Consider the following 22,857-nt stretch of genomic DNA (forward strand, 5'->3'; position numbering starts at 1 on the left):
TTTTATGTTTTTTCATTCTATATGTAATAGAAGGAGTGCTTTTATTTTGTTGTAATTCATTCACAACGTGTTTGGTAACTTAATTTTTTTTTTTTTTTTACAAATTTTCAAGGCAAAATAATAATAATACGGAGTAATAAATAAATGTTTGAAAAACTCAAAAAAATAATCTGACATTTACATTATATAGGCTTTATTTAAATAAAAAAAAAATCCACTACAATCCTTTGTAGTAACAAAAACAATTTTTTATTTTTCACTTTCTTCACCTCTTTCTTTTTCTTTTCTTTTTTTTCCGCACTTCACTTGTTTCTGGATCTGCAACAAGCCACAAAAAAGAAGAATAAAGTAGTTTCCAAACAGGCCAAAGTGATGGGTTATGTTATTTATGTGCAACCACGAAAGACCAGAGTCTAATAATATACCTCTCAAAATCAAAAGTTGCACCAAAGAAATGTAAGACATGGATTTGAACCAATACGAAACTTTCTTATCCACAAATTGTTGCGTCACTAACTTCCAAAACATAATGCTTAATCGAGAAGGTAGTTTCTTGTGTGTGTGTGTGAATCAATTTAACCTGTTGTGTACAACTTATACAATAAAAAGCCAAACAAAATCAACAACCACAATAACATCAGTTATTGCAACCCCGAACAATGCGAAGAACAAAAAATGTACCATATAGTACTCAAAAACATGATCGCAAACCTCGTTGCGCCTCTCCACGACTTTATTAAAGGTAGATATAAATTTAAAAATGTAAATCAGGAGGAAACATAACAAGGAGCTGGCAAGAAAGGAAATGGTGCAGCAGAAGCGTATGCTACAGGAGCACGTGCTTGACCACCAACAGCCTTTTTTCGACAGTTGACATTTTCTGTCTCCTGTATTAGAGTTTCTGGGGGAGATGAGAGCTCGGCAATCCTCTCTGAACTTTCTTCTGTCAGGATCTGCTCACTACCAGAAATGCGGTGAAATAGAAGACCAGACATAAACATGGGAAGATACAGGAGGCTGGCATGGAACATTCTCCTGGCATTCTTCGTTGTGCGGTTTAGGTAGAATGACGCTGCTGTTGCACCGATTGCAAAAGCAAGGAGCGTTGATTCAAGACAAAACCATCCAGAGGTTATACCCCCTGCAACAAGAGCTGGTATTTAGATGGTGCAATGGGACGAATTCTCAATGGAATTACCAACTTAAACAGAAATCTTACATTTATATTACTGCAGCATGCATTGGTAATTGCACACACGCAAACAACTTTTTCAAACAAGGAAAAAAGGAAATTTAAGAGAGAAATTCAAATGTATCAGATCAAAGCTCTGTGGATCTGGTTTGATCTATGTATCAAGTCCTCGATCAATCGATCTATTCGGGATTCCAATTTCCTTTTTTAGATTGAAACAGTCCAAAACATATTTTCTCTGTACTTCTAATTTGCCTGCCCATTCCTACCTATTCTCCATCCTTCTGACTGGAAAGCCATTTCTCTGCCCAGAGACAAACCACTCTCCTCTATATACACTACCCTAGGGCAGACCACATGTATCTGATAGAGCATACACAGAGCATATGGAGAGCATATTTGTGAGTTCTAGAGAGCATCCATATACATTCATTATTCTTCCATTAGAATTGTTGAGTGTGTTCTGACTGTGTTGACATCATCGTTGCAGAGCTATTCTTTCAACACCAACCACTCTAATCAGCCCGTTAGAGATTGGGTTGGACGAGTACTGGCTGAGACTGACTTATTGGTTCGAGAAGCAGATTCGTGCGAAGTTTGTTGATGGCAAGTTTGGTAGATCAATCAGTGTTAAGTGGCAACCAGGGGTTTTCTGGGATTTTGAAAAACTGTTAAACCTAGGTTATAGTATCTAAATTTCCACTAATCTGTCTGAATTTAAAAAGTAGTTAAAATTAATAAATGATAGACTTTGCGAGATTTTCTGTCAAGGCCTCGGGATACGGTCTAACAAACTATCAATTCTCAAAAACTGGGGTTCCCTTAGAGTGAGACAAATTGAACAGCAGCTGGAAAAGTTTACAATGGTCCATTCAATGGCGATAACAAAGAGATCAAATGGCAAGGTACCAGAACCCCTCCAGGGTACAGTGGGGTGAGCTAAAAATAGGAAGGTAAACACACTCAAGGTAGAGGTCTCAGGGTAAAGCCAAAGGCTCTGCATGGAGGTATTGCACTGGAGGCCTTTGAGAAGTTACGCTCTGAATTTTTGCACATGAAGAATTACTACTTCACGCTGCTTACACAGCGACAAGTGGTACATGATACACAAACCATACCACCAGTAACTTTTACATTATAGAATTATGAATCAGACATTAATTTAATTGACAAATGAAAATTGACATTAAAAAGTAAAAGAAAATTTGAAAAGAAAAAGAAATGATCATACATACATATGTGTGTGTGTGTGTGTGTGTGTGTATTGTTATTGGGACAATAACTCACAATCATAGGCCAAGTATCCCAATGGAAGCAGATATAGGCAGTTCCTCAATGCCACCAACGAGGTTCTCCGACCAGAAGCATCGGCAAGAGAGATCATTCTAAACCTAAAGATAAAGAAAATGGCAAAACTATGAGAATAGGAGGAAAGAAACCAAGTAAAACACACGGTCCACACACAAAATTGCATGTACAGACATGCAGAGGTTCTTACCAGCTGCATAGGACATCAATTTAGAAAATTGAAATACATCACGAACCTTTAACTTCCACCTCAAGACCATTTATTTTTTTTGAATATATTACCATTTATTCAATCAATAACTTTTTCCTTACTGGGGAAAGAAAAAAAAAATCAATAACTTTTGGAGTAAAAGATATTTAGACTCATGCCATCAGGTCCTATTTGCACGAAGTTCCCAGTTAATTGTAGTTCAATGGCTATTTGTGAGCAAGTCATACGTGTAAGGCAAAAAATAGTGTAGACAAATGCCAGGTTCATGAAGATCCCTCAAGAAAATTCTCTCTATAAAATCAGTTGAAACGTGGAAGAATCGTGCAGCTGATTCCAAATAGCAGATATGACTCAAATAACAAGGATGATGAGAAAATGAGGTTTTTATACATTTGAACTTCAAAAACGGCTTGTGTACTTACCCTCCAGTAGCATAGTCGTTGCGGCACAAGTATGCAAGGGCCATAAAATGGGGTATTTGCCAAAAATAGAGGGCAGCTGGGAGAATAAGTCCATTAAGTGAAACCTGACCAGAAGCTGCCACCCACCTAAAAAAGGAAGCAACCGTTAGCATGTCAAATAGACAATATATCAGTTAGCCATAGATGTATGTGCACATGCATGTGCTATAACATGTGCTAAAAAAGTCGTGTTGAGGAAATCCAAAGCAAGAAGCACAGTAATACAATTAAACGGACAAATATCAGATGTAATTAATATAACCTATTGACATTCAAGAACAGAAAAGGTGAATCAGTCCATATTAGTTTTGGTCGGCCTCACTATCTCTTACCTTCTATGCAAACAAATCTTCCCCAGTGCATCAATGGGTCTACGTTCTGTGTCTCCATGTCACATAAATCTATTTGCTCTTAATTTGTCACTAAATAGGCGCTATTCTCTCCATCACACATTGATTTGTATATCTATCTTTTCTAGTTAGAACAGTATAAAAAAACTAAAAGTACAGAAACCCCAATTCTATTAAAACCCAAAGACTACGCATTGGATTGGTTGTGCTAATATACCAAACAAACACCAAATGTATCAATTAATTTACTTGATACCACTAACCAAAAGTGTGGTGCCAATTTCTATAGTGCGGCACAATTTGCAGAAAGGAAAAAAAAATATTCAACGCATTTCCTTTCAAAGGGAGGATTAGGGGAATCAACCCCAACTGTGGAACCCACTTAATATTGTGTGGTAGTTGTGTTTCTATTAGTGAAATTATATCGTTAAAAAGTTACAGACTTAGCAGAAAAATATAAAAACAATGATGACGATGACAACAAAAAAATAAATCCCTAAAAGGATGTGAATGATAGAGAAGAAGAAGATGACAATGATGATAAAGTGGGTACATCTTTCCCCACCTCCTCCTCCTCCTCCTCTTCACTCATTCAGCAATTTCTCAGACATCTGAGATTGGGGCTGATAGAGTACACTAGTTTCGAGAGGATTGGAATCTTTCCTTCTGAAACTTCACAAAATAACATCATTTAGGTTTTCCCTAATACTTTGTCGATTCCCATGAAACCAAAAAGTTTCAGATGTTTTTAACAAGTCAAAGCATTGATTACTGCACACATGACAGCTAAAAATGTCGAGAAATCATGCATAACCAAAGCCATTAATGGGGAAAAAATTCTGAAAGAGAAATAAGACACCAAATCCAAGAATCCAAAGGTGTATCAAAGAAAAAGTTACCCAAGAAGGGGTGGAATAGCACCAACAACAGCTCCAACCCAAGTATTTACTGGATGTATTTGCTTCAACGGAGTATATACAAATGCATATAGAATCAGATTAGAAGCAGCAAGCCCAGCTGCTAACATGTTAGCCTGCAAAAACCTTGCCAGTGATTTTGCAACATTAGTCCCTTGACTCAATAGTAATTAAAAAATGAGAAAGACAACAATTCAAAATATTGGTCGAATGGCTTGCAAGCCTGTGAAATTATCAGGTCACCTCGCATGCCAATAAAGCAGTACCAGCCACACCAACAGAAGATGCCCAGGTGACAGCATGAGGTATGGTAATGCGCCCTGAAGGTAGTGGTCTTTGCATTGTTCTCTTCATCTTTGCATCATTATTTATCTCAAAAACCTAACACATGAGATGTGGCAATTAAAAAGAATTCAGATGCAAAGTCACCTAGCTCAAGGCATCAAGCACAGTATATGGTGTTGGAACACTTGAAAGTAGAAAGAAGGAAAAATTATGCTTGCTCTCTCTTTTCTTCTCCTTTTCAAAATTTAAAATTTTAAACTGAGTCATGTGGCGACAAGACAATTCCAATCGACTCAAGAGAATTTATAACATCAACTGATAAGTCACATGACGTCACAGTGACACATTTAGCTGAAGTATTCAAATTTGGCAGGCATTCCACAAAGACCAGAAAATTCACTTTTTCTCTGACTACTGATATGAGACATGCACTCCTTATAAGCAATATAACTGAGACTGCAAAGGATTTCTTTTTTCTTTTTGCCGGACAAAAGTTCGGAAATCCAGATGCACCACTACTCTGGTTAGAACCAGGCCAAAATGAACCCAGAACTCAAGGTGGGGTGGGTCAACTTACCCATGTAATCGGATCTATTGGCATCCCTATCCTTAGAGGTCTTTATCACTGGTTTGTATTATAAACTTAATGGCAAAGCAAAATCAAGACAATGTTACTAATTTGCAATTGTAATTGCGAAACCGACATGGTGTAAGTTTTAAATAGTTGAAACGAAAATGTAAGAGTTTCTTTTTAAAGAAGTTCTATCTCAAACCTGGTTTAAGGAGTTGGCAGATGCTGCAACCATCATAGTACCAGCACAAGTGCAACAGAGACCAGCAAAATCAATGGCATTGCCACTCCCAAGAACAAATCCGGCCCCAGATGTAGCAACTACTAGCATGCTGCAAATAATGTGTAGGAAAAAAAAAAAAAAAAAAAAAGTGAGATATTAGAGTTCTAGAAAATTTGATTCAGCACATCCACGGCTTACACGGAAAGAAAAGAAGAGGCACCAGACATCCCGAATAAAAATTGACCAAATTCAAAGCATAGCTCACCAGGACCTTTCTTATTCAATTTTGTATCTTAGGTGCTGTTTGGTAAAACTGAAAATTAAGTAATGAAATTTTTAAGTGCTGAAGTTTTAAGTGGTAATTAAAAACTAAATAGTTTTTGGTATCTTTTTCAATTTTTAGTGTTCAGCATTCAGTGATAAGTGATGTCCCTCCCTTAAAATTCTACCCCATTTTAAGTGGGGTTTACCGTATTTAGTAATACTCAAATTGCATTATCAACCGCACTTAATTGGATAAGTGCTTAATCCATTCAGAATTAAGCGCTAAATTGAGTTATTTAATAGCTAGACTCTTAGTAAATATCTATTCTATCTCTTCTTTTAAATTAGTACGTTGCAGGTTACTTTTTATATGTTTTCTTATATTTTAGGAGTTAAAATGATATTTATTGGACATGAAACACACCTTACTCCAACTTTGTGACTCTGCAGACTAAGGCAAAACTTCACACTTGTTGTGTAGCTTTAATTCTATAGCAGTATAGTAACTATAGTTGGAGGCAGTGGTTATTCATTTTGAACTATTTAATTTCATTTCGCTCTCCATCATAGTGAAATATCGGCGACTCTGTAGATGTAGCCCAAGTTTTGGGTGAATTGTGTAAATCTGTGTGATCTTTCTTGTGTTCTTGTTTCTTTTTCTGCTAATTTTTGCAACTTGATGCATGGGTCAAACTTGGGTCAAGTTATTACTTCGGTGGTTCATGCGTAATGTGAGTATAACTTCCGACTAGAAGAGTTGAATTACAAAAATTCCTATCAATTTTAATACTTTCAACGTATCAATCCAACAACTAAAGAGGCCAAAACTCAATAAACCTCACAATATAATCACAAACCAAATGTTCAATCACTTAGAGCATAGAATTCAGTAAATTATCATTTTTCTGAACATCCAAACAGACTCCGAACCGTCAAAACCCTAACCTGAGGTGAGCTTTCAAGAGCTACCAATAACACCTCCCATAATGCCAAATCACTTTCTAGAAAAAGTGATTCCGCACATCTTACACGGGAAGAAAACAGAGCATAAATAATAAAATTGATCAATTTGAAAGCAGAGCTCGCTGGGACCTTTCTTAATAGATTTTGAATCTTAGACAGTTAGTCGATACCTATTCTATTTCTATTTTTAGATTAGTATGTAACAGGTTACTTTTTATATGTTTCCTATATTTAAGGTGTTAAAAGGATATTTGCTAGACATTAATTTCAGCTACGGTGCGTGAGTCATACTGGGGTCAAGTTATTAATTTTGTTCTTCATGTGAATGTGCAAAGTTGAATTACGCAAATACCAATCAATTATAACACGATATTCAGCAGATCAATCCAACAAAAAATAGGCTTCCCAATAAATTTCACAATATAATCACAAACTAACAGTTCAGTCACTTTTTTTATTTTATTTTTATAAGCAGTCCAATCACTTAGAGCATATAATTCAGTAAACTATCATTTTTTTGAACGTCCAAACAGACTCCAAATTGCCAAAACCCTAACCTGAGACGAGCTTTCGAGAGCTCCCAATAACACCGCCCATAATGCCGAGCTAGGTCCACGATATCCTTGGCCTTCGACACCGACGCAACCGACGCCGCCGCCGCGGCGGAGGGCTCAACGAAGGCGGCTGTAGAGGCGAATCCAGCTCGAGTCCGATCCAATCTCTGGAACCCTAATTTCAGTGAATCAGAAGAGGAAGGTGAACTCGCGGAATAGAACCGAGACTGGGTAACTGATCTTTCGGAGACATGGTTAACAGTGAAAATGCCCGAGAGAAGATGAGTAGGTCTAGGGTTGGCATTTGAGGAGGTGACGAGTTTGGAAGAGAAACTCAGTGAGTTTCTCCACATGGCGAGTCAAGGGCAAGTCGGAAGAGAGAGAGTTCGGTCCGTGACGGTGTTGGCGATGAGAGAATGTCAGGGAAGATGAAAATTCAGCTGAGAAATATAGGAAATAAAAAGGAAAATGTCTTCCCTTATCTTGTTATTAATATTATTTTATGTTTTGTTTGACCTTCTAAGATGAAATTTTTCATTTTCATTTTTCAGATAATCATCTAAATAAAAAAATTAAAAATATCAGTTTTACTTTTCCTTAGGATTGGCAATTTCCTTTGACCGGACCGGTTTCGCCCAGTCCTATTCCTAATGGGATAGAATTAGTGGTTCCTAAATGAATTTGGAACGGGTACAATAAAATAATTAAAAATCCCATCCGATTATACATATAACTTTTAATTTTTTTATATATAAAACATATATTTTATATTTTTAAAACTCTTGTTCCTTTACTGAAAGTATTTGTTAATATATTAATATCCACTACTTGATAATTTAAAATTTAGTCCACTTATCTATCATATCCTAATTTGAGAAAATGAAAATTCAGCTGAGAAATATAAGAGATAAAGAAAAATGTCTATCCTTATCTTGTTATTAATATTATTTTATGTTTTCTTTGACTTTCTAAGATGAAATTTTTTTTCTTTTTCTTTTTTCAGATAATCACCTAAATAAAATAAAAAATTTAAAAATATCAGTTTTACTTTTCCTTCCAAGCCAAAGTCAACCAAACGGATTGGGTCGTCCAATTTGGATTTCAAAAAATAGAGAATCAGTGATTTATTTTTGAACTATTAATTTATAAATTTTAATTTGAAATTTGAAATTTAATACTTTATATATATATATATATATATATATATGGCCATGTTATGCGAAAATACATGTATTGCATCTTTATAAATGCTACAAAAGTGCCCTGCATACTATATTACAAACAGAGGTCGCCATTTTTTTTTCTTTTTCTTTTCCACAAGATGATAGTCAAAATAAATTGTGCTCAACCTAAAGAAATGAAAAATGACATTTCTCTAGTTTCATTGCAACTATTTATTCCCTCATAGGCATTTCCCCTTCTTGTTTTATTCTTCACACATCATTCCTCTAACCAAACACCCGAGATCACAAATTTTAAACTTCTGAGTAGCTGCAGTTGTTGCAGTTACTATCTCCATACTTTCCTCCAAACTTGATATGCTTATACAACTTAGCGCATATAATGTAGACCACAAAATCTGCCACTGTCAATGCTGCTAAGAGGAAATAAAACCGATCTAGATGACCCTTGTTTAGGTTTCCGGGAATCCATCCCGGCATTTTATCTTCAGTAGAGATTTTCATGACAATGGTCACTAGCAAGCTGCTGACATAGTTTCCTAGTGAAATGGATGTCATGCAAAGTGCACTGCCAAAGCTCTTCAATCCATCCGGTGCTTGTCCGTTAAAGAACTCCAATTGACCTACGTACATGAAAACCTCTGATGCTCCAATGAGCACATATTGAGGGATCTGCCAAAAGATGCTTAATGAACTCGAGCTTTCACAGCTTGTGCAATCTTTTTGTGCATGTTTGAGCCTGAAATGCTCCACTGTGCCAGCTGCAACCATTGCCATTATAGCGATAACAAGCCCTACTCCCATCCTTTGAAGCTCGGTGAGCCCTCTGGGGCTACCCTTTCTTAGCCTCGCGGCAAAGGGGTCAAGAATGCGCCTATAAATGAAAATGAAGGCTGCAACGCTGAGTATATCGAAGCTAGACATGCTTGCAGCCGGTATGTGGAATCCTGCAACGGTAGTTTTCATGGCGGCGCCTTGTTCCACAAAGAGGGAGGCCATTTGAGTGAAGACTACAGAGTATAGTATAGTGCATAACCAAATTGGGAGTAGCCTTAGTACACATTTCACTTCTTCCACTTGTGTCACAGGACACAGATGCCAAGCACTGTCAACTTTGTCCTTCAAGTCATACTCCTTTGAAGTCATCACAGCTGCTCTATCCAAGAATCTGGTTTAATGAATACCAATTCCAATTAGCATTTTCAAATTACATTTTCTAAATGTTAATTTTTAATGGAAATCAATGTAATTCTAAGGCTAAGGGCTGAACTTACTTAAATCCTTGGGTATGAAGTATTTTCCTTTCTTTTCCATCCCCTTCAAAGAGTTCCTCTCCACTTGGCGGGATCACGACCTTCCATTTTCGGGCTGCAGCAACCACTACTTGGCATAATCTAGAGAGAGGGTTGCCTCTAGGTATGAAATGCCTGTACCTAGGGGTCCCAATGAGAAACAAGACCAGTGCCACGATGGCAGAGCCAGTGGATGCCCAAAAACCAAGTGCCCACTTTCCTTCATCCTCAAAGTAGCCCAATATTGTGTTTGAAAAGAGTGAACCAAGGTTCAAGGCCAAGTAGAAGTAGCTAAAGAAGGCCACCTTTAAGTGCCCTTCTTTAGGGTCCTCCTCATCGAACTGATCTGCCCCAAATGTAGCAATATTAGGTTGGTACCCTCCATTTCCAAGGGCAATCAGGTATATGGACATGTAAAACAGTGTGATCTGCAAAGTCGAGTGGGACCCACACGGAATTTGTTCATCGCCACAGCCTCTAGGCTTGACTAAGAATATGGATGACAGTGACAAAGATATCAAACCCTGGAATTAAACAACATTAATGTAAGCAACAAATTGAACTAATCATATGCATATACTTATAAAAAATGATATTTGAGCCGGTAAGTTAGACCTAAATGTCCTTCTGCTAGTGTTTTAGGTCTAATTTATCAGTTAGAGTAACATTGTTCTGTAGTTATAGCATATTTATGCATGATCTTTGATATTTCGATGCAAAATTGTTATGGTGGAAACTTACAATGACATAGATGAACTGAAAGATGGCACAGGTCTTGTACCGGCCCCAGTAGGAATCGCTAAGGAAGGCACCAAGGAGGGAGAAGATATAAACTGTGCCGGTCCATTTGCTAACACTGTTAGCTGCCTCAGCATTGTCTTGCCCCATCACTCTAGTAAGAAACAGGACCAAGTTCACCCCTACCCCAAAAAATGCCAGTGTAGCAAGCCCTTGATTCACTGATTTGTTTTCCAATCAAATAAAACAAATTATCATTCAAGACAAAGTGACTTCATAAGAATGTTTGATTTAGCAGACAGAAATACACACAGAACAATCATATGAACTTTTGAATTTGGTGCGGAGCTATAACAAGAACTAAGAAGTATGGAAAAATTTAGAAGAAATAACATAGAACTATAGCAAGAACTATAGACACATAATATACATATAGACTTTAATTTTGAATCAATATTGTGAAATTGCATAAGGAGTTCATTAAACATTTATCAGAAGAAATAAGGTTCTTAGGAATTTCTAACTGTACTTCAAAATTAGACTAGCAATAACAACTAATAGTACTAACTAATGAAGCTAACAAATAATTATAAAATTAATCAAAATTGCTTATAATTAAATAGTGAGACTTACCAAGAATGAGAATTCCTGCAAACCATCTTCCAGTTCTTGCACGCACTGCAGGGTGACCTTTATGATCAACAGTTCCATCAAGGGTGCAATCCCCTAGTTCCTTTACTATCTTTTCTTCAATTTTATCCTGAAAATTAAACATAGGGTATGAACTCAAAATAAATAAATAAATAAAGTCCAGAAATTAATTAACCAACCAAAAAACTAAGTGAACAAGAACTGTTGTATTCTTGACAATTTTTACTACCCGATTAAGAGTATAATTAACAAATTAAAGTCGTGTTTGGGCCTTCTTTTTTTTTTTTTTCATCAGCAAGAAATACACCCCCCACTCACACACCACTTTGGTCCTTTGGAGACTTGAAGGCTCACCATCCACTTTGGGAGGTATAGGAAATATCAGTAGACCACAAAACCGCCACAAAGCCGTTAGTTTTGAGTTTAGTCTTAAAAGTCCCTTTCAAAAGAGTGGAATTAACCAAGTGAAGTCTATCCATTCCAATTTTTATCTGTTGATTCATTATAATTCTGGCACTAAGCTAGCAGAATTGTTCTTTATGGGACTTGAACTCTTAACTTTCCACTTAGGCCAGGAGGACGTAACACTTAAACTAATCTCTCGATATGATTTTTGTCTATTTTACTTTATGTATTTATTAATTTTGTATTGACAAATAACATATGCATGAACCTCAATCTTTCACTTTGTGAGCTACAAGACATACTATTTGGTTAAATGGTATAGTTCCATATGTTCGAAGCTTGTTCTAGCCATAATAACTAAAAGTGTATAACTATATCACGAGGTTGTTCTCACTGTAAACTTCAAATCATCTACGGCTTATCCTTGTACCCTTGCAAAATATGAACATGCATAAGGTGATTGTCATGAAAATGATGATTGTTAATTATTATCTGCCCATGCAATCAAATTTCATTTAGAGGTTGGTATTGCATCGATCACTATACACATGCAGAGTACCTAGTTAATTATCATATTAAGCCGCCATTAATATATTGGGCTGCAAAATTGACCTGTTGTTAATGTTATCAAAGCAAATAAGTGACCATTAATATCAAAAACAAAATTGCGTAAGTCATTGAGAATATAGGATAAGTGATCATTCAAATGGAAAGAAATATACTAGTAAAGAAGGAAAGGTGGCAATTTTTGCTCATACGAGGGGAATAAGAAAAGAACTAACCACTTTTACATCATTCAAGGTAGCCATTGATGCTGAAGTTGGAGAGAGAGAGAGAGAGAGAGAGAGAGAGAGGAGAGAGAGGGGGGGTTTTTGAGGTAGAAAGATAGTTAAAAGAGGGGGGTTGTCATGTGTATATATAGAGTGTATAATGGTTGAATGGATGGCTGAGATTATATGGGAAGTGATCATGAGGAAGAAGACCTCAAAGTCCATAAATTGGTGACTAGCTTGGAAGTAGCGTGGCACGGTTGGATACAGAGCTTTGGTGAATGGTGATTGTTAAATGATGAATCTTTCATAGTGGTTGTGATATGGCTGTCTTGACACTGACATTTTGAAACATGCACTTCAGATGGGCTCTTTTTATGTATGCTTTTTTTCATTTTAGGTAGGACCTTTTGATGACTCATGTTTGTTGAGTTGTGTGTGTAGATTATAGGTCACTTGCACTCTCACCAAGTTTCATTTCAAGTGGAATATTTCTATGACATTTAAAATGTATAAGAATATTATTTTTTAATTATTGGACTAACTAACATATTCGTCCCAATAATCAACATTTTTCATGTTTCTTGAGCTAGGAATTGGAATTACAACTAAATATTAGTTTAACTTTGAACTAATTCCCTTTTTTTCTTTTTTTCTTTTTTATGTATTCCAATTCCAAAACATGAATCTCATTCTCTCAAATGCAATATTAGTTTAATTTTAAGTATTCTTTTATATTTAGAGATTGTTACGATAAATATAGCGAAAGTACAAACAAGAATTATGACCGAAAAATAAACTTGTCATACAAAACCCAATATCTGGGTCATGTCCACGGTAAAGATCCAACGATGCGAAAATCAAAATATTACAAGTTTCAGTCCTTACACCTTACCTTTTCTCACTTTCTTTTTTTTTTGCCATTTTCAGTGTTCTCTCATTGTTCACTCCAAACCCTAAACGCACTTTACATATTGGGGTACAAGAGAGTTCTAAATAGGGTCCACCATCTGCTAGAGAAAAATGAGTCAAAATCTCATTCACCGAGTCGCAACGCGATAAAGGCGAAAACAAAATTCAGGCCACAACATCACAGTAACATATCTATTTATAATGATATATATAAACATATATTTAACTGTGGATCCAAAAATATCACCTTTCCTGGCCTAAATGCAGGTTAATGTGAGATAGTGCTAAAGAAAATTATTAAATATGTAGGGTGTTTGAAGGCATCCACAAAGTCCCAAAAGTGGTAGCAAGGCATGGATCATTTTCTTTGAACTTTTAGAAGTGGAAGAGGAGACAAGAAAAAGACATCAATGGAATTTTATCATGTAGAAGGCTACTAAACAAAGTCAGATGCAATGTAGATTTTGTAATTAACAAATAGAGTGACATTTGATCATAAACATACAACTTTTGCTTAGCCATTCCTTCCTTGTAAGGTCTTGGCTCTTTCCTACTTGCTTCTTACTAATACATCAACCAAATCTGCCGCCTTACCATTTTAACTTAATTGACAAGTCTACTAAAAAAAACAGACTTATCATATGATTTTATATGTAGAAATTATCTTCATTGCTGTCAAGAGTTTTGAACATTGACTTGTAGACTTGAGTACTCAGGTCTTTCATTGGAGAAATTATTGACTATTTGTTTTGACCAATCACGCATTGACACGTAAGTCAAAAAAGCGAGATAAAGCTGACATATTTATTTATATGTTAGCACATGATTAGTCCGAGGCAATATAATACTTCCTCAATTAATTGATACATAGTCAGGGAGGGACTAACTGGTGAAGAGCCTCTTGGTGATGCTCAGAACAGTGGCTTGTACAGACTTGAGCCAGGTCTATAATTGAGACATAGAAAGGCAGGGACTAACTGGTGAAGAGTCTCTTGTGATGCTTACTTAGAGTATAATGACAAAGAACTAATTAGTGAAGGAATCTAGTATCTATTCCACTGCACTAGACTGGTCCAATACAAATTTAAATCAGGATGCAACATCACACTGTAAAATTAGGATGCATTATCAATTTAATAATTTTACCTCTGCTATTCAGGACAATACTATTCAGACCTAATAATTTAACAGATTGAAAATTTTAACCGAGAGAATTATATTCCTTGAATGAATTGGATAAGGCCAAATTCTCTCTGTTATGATTTTTGATTTGATTATTAGGTCTGAGAATCATTACTCCGATTTATCTGCAAACAGACTTTATGCAGCGTTGAATTAAATTTGTTGTTGGACTAGTGCCAAACTAGTGAGCCAATTTTTAGGTTTGTGTTTAATGATTTATTTCAAGATAGCCATGACTAAATTATAGTTTATGGACCAGTTGCATGCACACATAATTTTATAGAGTTTATGAAGTTTGAGCGTGAGGGAAAACGACATGGATAAAGGAATCAATGAAAATAGCCATTCCAACTGCAAAATCTGCAGCATCCTTTGATAATTGAATGCTGAAAAAAAATGGGTAGGGGTTACAATCAAGAGATTTGATATTATAACATACTGAGCATATCATAAAAATTAAAAAATTTAGAAGTAATATGTAACACAGCATGGAGTCAATATATATGTTATCTTGACACGTGTTGGATAACCTCCCAACTATGTGTTATCTTGACTAAATGACCCCTACCTAATTTATTGACCCGTAGGACATTTTCATTTTCTTGAATATGTAGCATACAAATCCCATTCTGTATGGTAACTAATTCCCAAATTATTCTACCTGTGCTTCTTCACTTTTCGAATAAAAGGCAGAGAATTCAAAGTCTTTTTTTACTAATAGTTATCTCGACGATCCAAAATAACTTATACAAGAATGGAGTTAATTACACCAAGTTTTTCAGAATGTCTTATTCATTCCACTTCTTTTATTTTTTCGTCTATTTTTTCATCCCTCCAATCAGACCGAAAATAAGTGATATAATGTATATTATACATTATACCAAATTAGTAAGGAATCTCCCTAAGAAGAAAGAAAACAAACACAAGGGAACTGCCTTACTCTAGTCCATATCCAAATCATGTGTCGTTTCATTAAAATAAAATTCTAATCAAATTAATAAACTGCAAACTAAAATAATATAGAAAGCTAAAGAACGATTTAGACATATAGTCATTTAATCAAAGTTGATGTTCTCATTTGTGCAAATTTCAGCCGTCGGTTTAGAAGAATCCAAAAATTGGTAGGCTTAAGACGAGTCTAACTCCAGCTTTCACTTTCCAAGTGAAAGGGAACATGAAAAGCAACAGCTCGTATTCAATTCATGCACAGCTTGGCTTACCTATCGCCTAATAAATATATATAACTATAATGATACATATGTATATATAAATAAGCACCGCTAGATATCTTATAGTGACATATGAAGAGAGTGAGTGCTTATCATCTGGCAGCCACCTCAATTGAGCAAGTTGCATATTTTATTTATCTATTTTTTTCCAAAACATGTTTTTATCTTTTGGTGGTGGAGATAGACCTCAATTGAGCAAGTTGCATATATTATTTATCTATTTTTTTCCAAAACATGTTTTTATCTTTTGGTGGTGGAGATAGACATTGTTTGACCCTCAAATATGGATTCAAAGTAACCTTCCTAAAAATAAAAAAAAAAGAAAAGAAGAAGAAGTTGGGGATTGAAAGTTTTTTTTATGCTATTTTTGGTTGGATGGAAGGATTGAGATACATGGATGAGAAGAAAATGTATGAAATTTTTCATATTTGGTTGAAAGGAAAGGTGTTTGGTTGAAGAGAAAGGAAGAGAGGAATCACCCTTTCCTCATGTTTTTCTATCCGTCCAATTTTGAAGGGAATGAAGGAGAGAAAAAACCAATAACTACATACAATATACAATTTTAATTACATACAATATACAATTTTTAATTTTAACCTTTTTAAATTTTTTTTTTTTTTTTTTCCAAAGTCACCGAAAATATTAATCCACTGAGCTATCGAGATATCTGTAGTAACAACAACAACAATAAAAAAAAATAAATAAATATCTACCTTTTATTATTTATCTATTTTTTCCAAAACATGTTTTTATCTTTTGGTGGTGGCGATAGACATTGTTTGACCCTCAAATAGGGATTGAAAGTAACCTTCCCAGGAAAAAAAAAAAAAAGAAAAAAAGAAAAAAGTGGGGATTGAAAGTTTCTTTAATGTCATGCGTAGGTTTAAGACTTTTGGCAAATTCAATTAATGAAGCCATGTCAAGCGAGAATTCTCGGGTAAGAAAACTAAAACAATATTTATGGGAGACTCAGAACTCTTTACTGAATAGGGATCATTATTCTATGCAATAGTTAAAGTTTAAACTCTCAAACGTGAGGATGTATAGTCTAAGGATGTCAACTAATTTATTTAAACAAATGATATCAAAAGCTAACATTATATCCTAAACATCCTACAAAAACTCTAAACCTTATATGCGAATATTCAATTCTTTGGTGTCTCTTCTCAATGAAACGACCAAATTGTCCCTTCTCAATGGAAATTGCAAACATTTAGGCGCCTTAGGTTAAATATTTTTTTAAAAAAAAAGATTTTTATTTTTCAAGTAAAATATATTTTTTTAATTTTATTTTTTTGGTATTTAGTAAATGTGTAGGTCGAGATTGAGGTCGAATTTATCAGGTAAGGCATATAAAATATCTTACCAAAAATTAATAGACAATTTTTTTTGTTAGGTATTTTTTTTTTTTCTTCATAAATATTTTATGACAACCTAACACAAAAAAAATAAAAATATATATTTTAAAAATATTTTACATCCAAATAAAATTTTAGAATTTTATTATTTTATATTTCTTCTGTCTCAAGATAGTTAGGTATTTTAGAACTTGTGACCCTTAAAAATACCTAACTATTTTGGATGGTTATATAAATATATTGTAATGATTGGTCTTTTAAAATATCTCATAATTTTTTTACCCATGAATAATTATTTTGAACTTTCACCTTCAAAATATAATGTGATAAGTCTTTGCCACATTGGAGTTCAAACATGAAACATCTGGTACCTAACCCAACCACTTTTTTTGACCCCACAGAGACACATTTGACATTTCTTCCATGACGCTTCCGGTCTGTCCCTTCTGTGATAACAGTTTTCAATGACTGCAATTGCTATGGTAGACTCCTGTAGCAAGTCTTTTGGGCCTCGGTTGTTTGTCTTCTTCGTTTGATGCGATTAAAAGGATAAATTAAACTAATTAGAACTTAAGGGTCCTTCAGAAAAAAACAAGAGACTGACTTGATTTGTCATGTTTTTATGAATTAAACTCCCCCCAAAAAAAACCAGGCACATGACTACTAGTTGAGCCCAAATATCGCAGCACAGGTAACACACAATTAATAGTTATATATTCTATATTTTATTTTGAGGCACGTGTCCGCAGGAGCGGAACCAATTAAAGTTTGAGGGTACCTGCCCTATTTAGCCCAGCAAAATAGAATATATATAATTAATTTGTAATTTTTTTTTAATATATATGAGAAATTATATATATGTGTCTTCCTAAATTTTTAATTTCTAAAATTATCTTAATTTTTTTTTTCTTTTGTTCTTTAAGTTTCTTAAATTTCTTTTAAAAAAAAAGTTAAATTTCTTTTGTTCTTAATTTTTTTTTTCTTTCAAATTTATCTCAGTTTTTTTTCTTTTTTCTTCTTAAAATTCTTCTTTTTGCGTGTTATATCAATGTTAGTTGAAATTTTTTTTTTTAAACTGTGCCCCTCTGAATTGAAATCTTGACTCCACCCCTACATGTATATGTATTCATTATGTTCATTTGGCAAATGTCTGGGACGGAAACAATTAAGGTTTGGGGGCATGTGCCCCCCTATTTAGCCCCGCTCAATAGAATATATATAATTAATTTGTAATTTATTTTAGTGTATATGAAAACTTATATATATCGTATCCTCCTAAATTTTTAATTTCTAAAATTATCTTAATTTATTTTTTTTCTTTTTTTCTTTAAATTCTTTAAGCTTCTTTAAACAAAAAAAGTCAAATTTCTTTTGTTCTTAATTTTTTTTTTCTTTAATTCAAATATATCTCAATTTTCTTTCATTTTTTCTTCTTAAAATTTCTCTTTTTGCGTGTTATATCAATGTTAGTTAATTTTTTTTTTTTTTAAACTGTGCCCCTCTGAATTAAAATATTGGCTCCGCCCCCTTTATGTATATGTATTCATTAGGTTCATTTGACACATTCTATGCCCATATAAATGTATTATTATAGATTATAAATATCAATAATCAAATGACTCATGTTGAAATAACCATATTGTGTGTTTGCAAGTCCATGTACAAATAAAAGACCAAATAACATAAAACAATATATGTGCATATTAAATTCAGTTGGTAGAGAGGCACTCCAGTCCTCTACAATCTAGATTCGACTCACCCCATACTTCCCCCTCCCTCCTTGCCGGTTTTGTATTTTTTAAATACATAGACATATGTGTGTGTGTGTATATATATGCATATTTAATCTCATGGGTTGGTCCATAATGGATTTTTTATTTTGGTAAATAAATCTATATTAAAAGAGCAAGAATATACAATATACCAAGGGCAAATACCCGGAAACAAAAAACAATAACTAGCAAGCTAGCATTGGGCTAAAGGATCAAGGATCCGAAAGTAATACCACATAGAACAGGCCCAAGATACTGGGCTACGGAATTACAGCATGTAAGAACAGTCCCAAGACAATGGGCTAAAAGATCATAATTACCGCAACCCAAACAAAGCCCAAAGCCCTTGATTCAAATTTCAAACACGTGACTTAAACAAGGGAGCAATAGGTCTAGAGTTTGTCCACTCCGCCAACCGCGCTAGTTCCCGCACTCCCACTCGCGCCTTTCACACAAGCCTCTTACTTTATTGTCTTTATAGATGCAATTTTTGATAATAGATTCAAGAAAAGTTCGGAATTTAAGAATGTAGAATACAAATTATATTAAATTCAGGATTAAAATGGTTAATTACACTCACACTTTTTGAGGTTTGCCAGAAGAAAGTTAACCTCTTTTTTTACAACACCAATCTTACCCGGATAAAATGACTTAAATAACCTTTGACTTATCAACAAACACACTTGAATAATTAAATGACTTGAATACCCTTCTTGATAGCAGTGGTGGTTTGATTCTATTGTAGCCGGTATGACCTTTTAATTACAATCCTCGCATATTTTAATGAAATGTTTGGATGAAATTTTTGATAGGTGATCTCAGTGTTAAAAAAAAAAATTAAATTTTATCTGACTGTCAATATGACAAAATTCAAAGAGTGCGAGTGTAATTAACCCTTAAATTTACTTGCTAATACTTTCAAACTGTTAGATACTTTTAGGAGTAGATTTTTATGTTCCACTAGTTTTACTGATTTTATTGCACCCAATTATTGCAATCACTGCAACAAAATACTCCTTTAATGACAAAATTTTAACTGAGCAATTTCTAGAAAGTGCCGCACGTGATGGTCTTGCACATTATATATTATATATTTCATTTCGCTTCCTCACATTCTTTATATATATATATATATATATATATATACCCAATTATTGCAATCACTGCAACAAAATACTCCTTTAATGACAAAATTTTAACTGAGCAATTTCTAGAAAGTACCGCACGTGATGGTCTTGCACATTATATATTATATATTTCATTTCGTTTCCTCACATTCTTTATATATATATATATATATATATATATATATATATATATATATATATTTCATTTCATGAAAAATTCTCACGCTTTTTCTTTATTTATTTTTGATAAATCTCAATCTCATTTCACTTCTCACCCTCACTCCCAAAGTCTACGCCAACTTTATTTACATTTTTGAGATAAATCAAAATTGAATTCTAAAAGTAGAGATGAACTCGGGAGTCACAATTCTCTCATCCTATTTTAGTATAATTTTTCTCACGTTTAGGAATATTTTCAATCAAATGCTTCATTTACGTTATAGAGAGAAATCAAAACCAAACTAAATTGTCTAGTTTGTATGTTGTATTTAACTTTGTTGGGAATTGAGGTTATTTTGGTTGTAAATTTGCTTCACTTAAATAATTTGTAATAGTTAGAATAACTATTACAAATATAGTTTTGATATAACAATACATATCATTGTGTTATAGCCTGAAAACCTGTAGTGATTGTATGCCAACGCATTTTCTGGAATTGCAAATAAAATTGTTGCGTATAAATGTTACTAGCTAGTTTTTGGAGTACGTTTTTATCGTGTTTCCTTTTAATTATTATTCTATTAATGAAAAGCAAAACTCTATTTTTTTTTTGTTCTTTTGTGTGTATCTCAAAGTGAGTCGTCACTCACTTGAAGGTGGTTGTTACAAATGACCAATTACCTATTTATAGGCATCATCGTCTTCTAAAACTCTCTACTTTAATGGTACAACCATACCAAATTCTCTACAATTGAAAAACATTCTACTACCTACAAAACTCCTCAACGTTAAACAATCTTTCTAACTCTTTTTACAATACTTCATAATTCTCTACACAATTTCAAAAATTTAGAACTCAAAGGGGGACGTGCAAAAAAAAAATTTATTTTTTATTTTTTTATATACATATTTTAAAAAATTACAAAGTGCCCCTTGAAAATTATTGAAGGTGACCCTTGAAAATTTTTAATCATTAAATTACTACCCAATTATATTGTAGCCTCTCTCACATGAAATCCTGACTCCGTCCGCATATAATTATGTGGGGCTCTACACCTTAACATATTAGATTTCATATTTAATCCTTTACAACACCGTCTTGATGTAGTATCCTGTAAAAATTTGCAACACACTTATATCATATTTCAACACAATTGTTCTAAATTTTAATTTAAAACAAGAAATAAGATTTAGATGCGTTGAAATATCTTTTCGACATCTTTATATCTAATTTTAACCCTTAACATATTTGGTTTCGTATTTAAATCCTCTATAACTCATTATTGTTGTAGTGTGCTGCAAAAATTTGCAACAAACTTATATCATATTTCAACATAATTGTTTTGAATTTTAAATTTATAACAAGAAATAAGATTTAAATGTGTTGAAATTTATTTTCAACATAATTATTTATAATTTTAGCACTTAAACACATTTGTTTTATGTGTTGAAATTGTATTAAATTATAGAATAAATTATTAAAAACAATTTAAATACGTTACAAAACAAAAACGAAAAAAAAAAAAAAAACCATTGCAACATAGTACAGAAAGATTCAGTATAACAGAGGATCCAAACTCATCAGGTTCTTTCTTTTATTCCTTAAATTGTAAATAAAGAAAACCGATCCCAAGAGTATCATTGCTGTTAGAGCTGTACCTGAACCACTAACCCAAAAAAAGCAAAATCAAACATACTGTTCATATAAATGGTAATAGTTAAATTAAAACACACACTAATTAAATCTGTTTCTAGTCTAAGGATGAGGTTTAAGCAGTTATAACCAAATGAGAGAGAACGGTTAAATTGCCTATCTATTCGTGGTAAGCACATAAATATGCCAAATTGGCAATTTCTAGTTTAGTATGTCACAGTGACAAGTCAAACAAGTTTGTTAAATTGTTGATTATGGCCCATAACGAACTATGTTCCTTAAATAACAGTGTCAATTATAAGCATCACAAATAAGTGGCTCTGGCTGGCTTTTGCTTCACCACTTATTAGCTTCACTTATTGAATGCAATTAGTTACAGAAAATCCCTATATTTTATTAGGCACCTTGTTTCTAGATTTTTTTTTTTTGGATAATTATTTCTAGAAAATTCCAAATTAACAAGTTTAATCCAATAGTAAAAAGATTTAAATAAAAAAACAAAAAGTTAAAATTTTGAATTTTCATAAGTCAATAACTAATTTAAAATAAAGATTGTACTTTAATCGTATTTCACCGTCTTTTAACATATAAGGTTTAGAATTTAAGTCTTCACCATTTTTTAAATTATCGTAATGCTGCATTAAACATGTAATTCACACTTTAATTTAGAATTTGGGAAAAATTGATTCAAAATTTGAACTAATAAAATCACAGTTCCAATTTTCCCCACATATATGCCATTTAAGTCCATCAAATTGATTGACTGAAACAAATTCTGTGAATTTCCGTGACCAAGTCCATGAACAGTTTTCTTTCAAATTTTATCTCCTTTGAGTCTATCCAAAACCGATATATATCTATGTATTATATAAATTATAAAAAAATAATAATAATAAATAAAATTAATACTTGCCTATGACACGTGATGAACAAATTTTCTCATTAAAAAATTTAAATTGTGTCGTGATATTATTGGACTATATGAATAGATTTAGTATTAATTTAACCCACCTAAAAAAAAAATTATTATTATTTTTTATATTTATTTTAATATTAAAGAAAAATACTAACATCCAAAAATATTGTTCTTACACGATCTTGATTCAATCCTTACAGCAAGTATTTGTT

The 22,857-nt window shown here is 33.4% G+C and overlaps 2 protein-coding genes across 2 annotated transcripts; both read right to left on the reverse strand.

Annotated features, from left to right (window-relative positions):
- Positions 1–616: 616 nt before the first annotated feature.
- Positions 617–7,770, reverse strand: LOC132299231 (protoheme IX farnesyltransferase, mitochondrial). Its single transcript, XM_059795729.1, has 7 exons — positions 7,303–7,770; positions 5,498–5,627; positions 4,683–4,820; positions 4,422–4,555; positions 3,134–3,259; positions 2,480–2,583; positions 617–1,141 (listed from the first exon to the last, which is right to left on the reverse strand). Exons 1-7 carry the CDS (start codon positions 7,650–7,652, stop codon positions 768–770), a joined length of 1,356 nt encoding a protein of 451 aa, XP_059651712.1. The 5' UTR covers positions 7,653–7,770; the 3' UTR covers positions 617–767.
- Positions 7,771–8,513: 743 nt separating this feature from the next.
- Positions 8,514–12,472, reverse strand: LOC132299230 (protein NRT1/ PTR FAMILY 7.3-like). Its single transcript, XM_059795727.1, has 5 exons — positions 12,349–12,472; positions 11,144–11,270; positions 10,514–10,731; positions 9,755–10,296; positions 8,514–9,648 (listed from the first exon to the last, which is right to left on the reverse strand). The coding sequence occupies exons 1-5, from the start codon at positions 12,373–12,375 to the stop codon at positions 8,775–8,777; spliced, it is 1,788 nt and encodes a 595-aa protein (XP_059651710.1). The 5' UTR covers positions 12,376–12,472; the 3' UTR covers positions 8,514–8,774.
- Positions 12,473–22,857: the final 10,385 nt, after the last annotated feature.

The sequence above is a fragment of the Cornus florida genome, unplaced genomic scaffold, assembly GCF_030987335.1.
Source record: "Cornus florida cultivar Cherokee Brave unplaced genomic scaffold, ASM3098733v1 CherokeeBrave_3.0.0_Hap2_Chr03, whole genome shotgun sequence".
NCBI classification, from domain to species: domain Eukaryota; kingdom Viridiplantae; phylum Streptophyta; class Magnoliopsida; order Cornales; family Cornaceae; genus Cornus; species Cornus florida.